The sequence below is a fragment of the Terrapene carolina genome, unplaced genomic scaffold, assembly GCF_002925995.2.
Source record: "Terrapene carolina triunguis isolate 2854851 unplaced genomic scaffold, T_m_triunguis-2.0 Scaffold67, whole genome shotgun sequence".
In the NCBI taxonomy this organism is placed as follows: domain Eukaryota; kingdom Metazoa; phylum Chordata; order Testudines; family Emydidae; genus Terrapene; species Terrapene triunguis.
Window position 1 is genome coordinate 12,557,726 of NW_020664418.1, and position 4,298 is coordinate 12,562,023.

Genomic DNA, 4,298 nt, shown 5'->3' on the forward strand with positions numbered 1-4,298 from the left:
TGGGCTGGTTTTAAACTATCTCCCACCACTGACAGTAACTCTTCTCCTTTGCTAAAACGGGGACACAGACTGCTGTTCCACACGCTGAGCTAATCCCACTGAGACGAACAGAGAGGCCGAGATGGGTTAGTTTATATTGCATTTCTGTAGCACCTTTCAGCCAAACAGCTCAAAGCACTTTTCCAAGGGGAGTAAGCATTAGTTCCTGTAGTGGGGCTGCGGTCATCCCTCCCCTTCTGGGTCAGAGGCAGACCACCCCGCCTCACTACGTCATGGGATCACTGCCTAGTCTCAGGGGAATTAGCAGCGCAGGCATAAGTGTCATGATCGCCTTAATGGGCGAAACCCCAGCCAGTCTATAAGCTCCAGCCCTCAGGCCAGGGAAGAGCAACAGAGGCCCAGGCCCTCAAACAGGGCAGGGCACCAAACGGTCTAAGACTCCAGCCCTAAGACAGGGCAGAGCAGTGAATAGTCTAGTGTCCTAGCTTTGGCGGATGGTAGGCTAACACTGGCCACCTGGCCTACAGTGGGGAGGCTGCCACCCCAGGGGTGGGGTGGCAGTGGGTAGGCGGACCTGGGCCCATCCGACTCCACCAGGTCCTAGCCCAGGGCCCTAACAGTGGCGGAGTGTTCCGCCACTGGCACAGTGGGGAATCTGCTGCAACACACTGGCCATGTTTCAGGCAGCACTACAGCCAGACTGGAGTTGGCTGCCCCTGGGCTACTTCCTACCCTCCCTTCTGGATCAGTGGCTGTCCTCCATCTCCCCTGGGGTAGGTGGCCAGCAGCAGTCCCAACAGCTCCCCTGTGGACACAGGTTCCTCCAGGAGCAGGGCGTTTCTTGGCTGTGCAGCGAAGTCAGCAACCTGGAGAGAGCAGTATGCATCTGTCTCCCCCCCAATTGAGCTGGATGCTTCGCCTTATATACTTCCTGTCCTGCCTATCCACTTCTGATGAGAGTGGTGAGATGGGTCTGGCTCCGCCGACTTGGACACAGAGGGTGGTTCCTCCCCTTCTGGGTCAGAGGGAGGCCACACCACCTCAAACTCAGTGTTGCCAGCTCTGATGATACATTCTTAAAGCCCCAGCTCCTGGAATCATGTGATTCACAGCTTTCATTTAAAAACAAAAACAAAAAAAAACTGACAAAGTAAATTTCTAACCCTCATGGTTACTGAGATAATAATCAAAAACAGGAACCCTGAAGGCTCAAAAAGCAAAATAAAATAAAATAAAACCCCAAGGTTTACTATTTTTGAGCCAATCTCATGGTTTTGGGGGACTGATTCATGGTATGTGAACACTTGGGGTTGGCAGTGCTAGTCTCCCACAATTGCAGATGGGAAAACTGACACACAGAGAGGCAGAGTTATTTGCCTGAGAATACAGAATCAGTGGCAAAGCCAGGAATAGAATCCAAAGCTCCCGCCACTCTGGTTTACCTCCCCAGACCATGTTGCTTGTGATGGACAAACCAACCACCAAGAGATGATGGAAAGGGCAGAAGTGTAAGTCAAGACAAGAAAATGAGGATTAAAAATAACAAAATGGCTTTCTCCCCTCCCCCCAAGAAGAAAATGTTACAAACGGATACCACGTTTGGCCTTAGAAACTAAACTATTTCTTGTACCATTTTAATTGTATTGCCTTTCAATTAATGGAGCACGGCCTTGTTCTTAACAATACAGGGCTGCCCTGGGCTGCCGTTCAGCAACAATTTACCAAATGTAGTTCAAAGTCTGCAGTTAAAATCGTTTCCCACTTCACCGCCTTTGGGCTATGCTGGCTTTGCGCTAAAGGAGCAACTGCATCATCCCCAAGCTGTGAAGTTCCTGTAAACCAGAGCCCTGAGCTGTAGCCGGGAAAGGGGGTTAGCACAATAGGCACCAGTGGCAGGGGACAATGTAAACTGAGCACAGCTTAAATGAAGTTAGCAAAACCCAACTGGTCCCTCGATGGCTGTTACCAGAGCTGTGCCTGGGGCAAAGGCTGGACTAGCCAGGGTTGTTACAAGACAAGGCTGGGGTGAGCAAATAGTTTACGGACTTTGCCTATCCTGGCTCTGGTTTCTGCAGAGGTCAGGACTGAAGGAGCAGGGAGGGTGTATGTGGGATGGAGAGACATTGACAGAGCTGCAGGGGGTGGGAATAGGTTATCGAGCACCTGCCCGTATGATGAATTTTGTCTGTGGCATCAATCCCTCCTTTCAAATACGAAAGATTTACTCCAGTTATTTAAAGACACATCTCTGAGGGTGTCAGAAATGAGGGTGCAGGGGTGACAAGGGAGGCAGCAATGCAAATTAAAAACGCTCCTCGTGGCTTTATTGGATCCCGCTGGCAAAATAGGAAACATTACAAATATCTGACTTCATGTGCCAAGGCCAACTGGAAACGCATGGAGAGATTCACAGATGCACATTCCTGCTGATCCTTTATTCCATGCACTGAGCTGCCCTGGAAAAGGTGGTAGGAGCATGGGGGGAAGGAAAGACAGACAAGCTGCATTTGTCTCCCAGGTAAGGGGCTCCTTTAAAGGGAGTGGAAAGAACAGAGGCAAAGTGCTTTTAAGGGGAGGGATGCGGGGGAGCAAGAAGGGACTAGAGAACGCTCCATCGTGCTTCGGCTGATGAAACTTTCCAACCTCTTATGTATGACTGGCAGAGTCGCCCCAGCCACAGGCATCCTGGATTGCTGCAGGAGTTCAGTCAACAGGTGATGTGGAGCTGGCCTAGCCGCAGCATTTGCTGGGCTGCAGCGCGCTAGTCTCCAGAGGAGACCAAGCGCCTGCCCTGGAGTAGTCACAGGAGACAATTCAGGCAGAAGCAAAAGGGCAGATCAGCTCCTTGCAGCTGTTCAGGAACAGAGCCACCAACAAAGGGCTGGGCAGGGGATTTCAGGGTCTTTCACTGTTAAAGTAGCCTCCAGCCGGCAGGCCTGGGTATTCTCCGGAGGCGTGTGTGTTACACGGCGGCACGGCCCATGGGTTTGGATGCCTTTGTTATGGGAACTCCGAGCTGAAGCTGGTCTCAAGGTGGAGGTCTCGTTAGCAGATGCAGAAGCCACCAAGCTCCCATCCACCATTGCTCTGGGGACGGATCCTGGGGTGGGGCTCCTGGAAGCACAAGGGCTTGTGGGCAGGATGGAGGAGGGGCGGGCAGGAGGCTCCACAGCAAGAGAGCTGGACGGGGGGCGGGAGGGCAGTAGCCAGGAAGAGTGGGAAGAGCAGTCGTCAGTTTCAGCTGCAGGGGTCTGAGAAGGGAGGAGAGCCCAGTCCAACCTCTGCCCAGGCTGTGTCTGCGGCTCTGTGCAGCGAGGGGCTTCCCCAGCGGAGGAACCGCATCCACCAGACTCTCCGACGAGTTGCAGCGCAATCAGCCGGCTCCTTCCACACTCGCTGCGGTCCTCCCAGCTCCTCAGCTGAGAGTTTTCATCATGGCGTGGGCCTGTCTCAGCTCTGAAAGTGGAGGAGGAGACGCAAACAGACAATGGGGGCAGAGTGACCTGGATCTCAGCAGGGGCGCTGCAGCCAGTTCCCAATTCACCGGTCACAGCAGGGCAGAGAATAACCTCTGCGCTGTGAGCAGGAACAGAGAAATGACACGACATGGAGACAGCCGATCTCTGCCCCGGCCAGTAGGGAGAGCAACGGGGACACAGGAGAGGAAGCACCAGCTGGCAGGGCGGGGATGAGGCGAGCGATTCCAAGCTGCCCGTCTGTCATCTACTCACCTGCCAGTAAGACCCGGAACTTCTCTGCCGACATGGTCATGGCAAAGGGCTCCGTCACGCCTCGGTCCCTGTCGCGCACGGTGAACTTCAGGTGCACAAGGGGCTCATTGACCTGCTGGAGCTCGCTGGAGCTGAGCGTGTGATCCACCCTCCAGGACACAGAGTCCAGACGGTTCACTGAGGACAGAGGCAGAGCCAGTCTCAGGTTTGCGCTGTCAGTGTAAAACACTCTCTCTATGCACAAGCCGGCGATATGGATTTGGGAAGCATTTTTCAAAAGCATTAAGCAGCTTCACCCACCCCTGAAACGCAGCCACCTCTGGTGTGTGCAACACAGCAACTGTCTTACTGGCCCACAGCGACAATGTAAGACATTACAGGAAGGAAATGTCTCCAGTTGAAATAACAAGGGAGTTTAGGTCAGTGGAGTGGAGCCCTCTGAGATGGGGTGTGGCTGGGATAACGCAGCTAACACCCCTCGTTGCGAAGATTCCCATGAGTCCAAACGGTTAGCACCGCCTCAGCTCTGTCTCTCTTTATGGCCAAGAAAGATAACGCAGAAGGCAG

The 4,298-nt window shown here is 53.5% G+C and overlaps 1 protein-coding gene across 1 annotated transcript in view; it reads right to left on the reverse strand.

Annotated features, from left to right (window-relative positions):
- Positions 1-3,403: 3,403 nt before the first annotated feature.
- Positions 3,404-4,298, reverse strand: part of LOC112112493 (COMM domain-containing protein 4) — a 5,192-nt gene continuing 4,297 nt past the window's right edge. Inside the window, exons 5-6 of the mRNA XM_029910739.1 lie at positions 3,732-3,943; positions 3,404-3,456 (exon numbers count right to left, since the gene is read on the reverse strand). Of these exons, the coding sequence (XP_029766599.1) occupies positions 3,416-3,456; positions 3,732-3,943 (253 nt within the window). The 3' untranslated portion in view covers positions 3,404-3,415. The remainder of the gene's footprint in view (positions 3,457-3,731; positions 3,944-4,298) is intronic.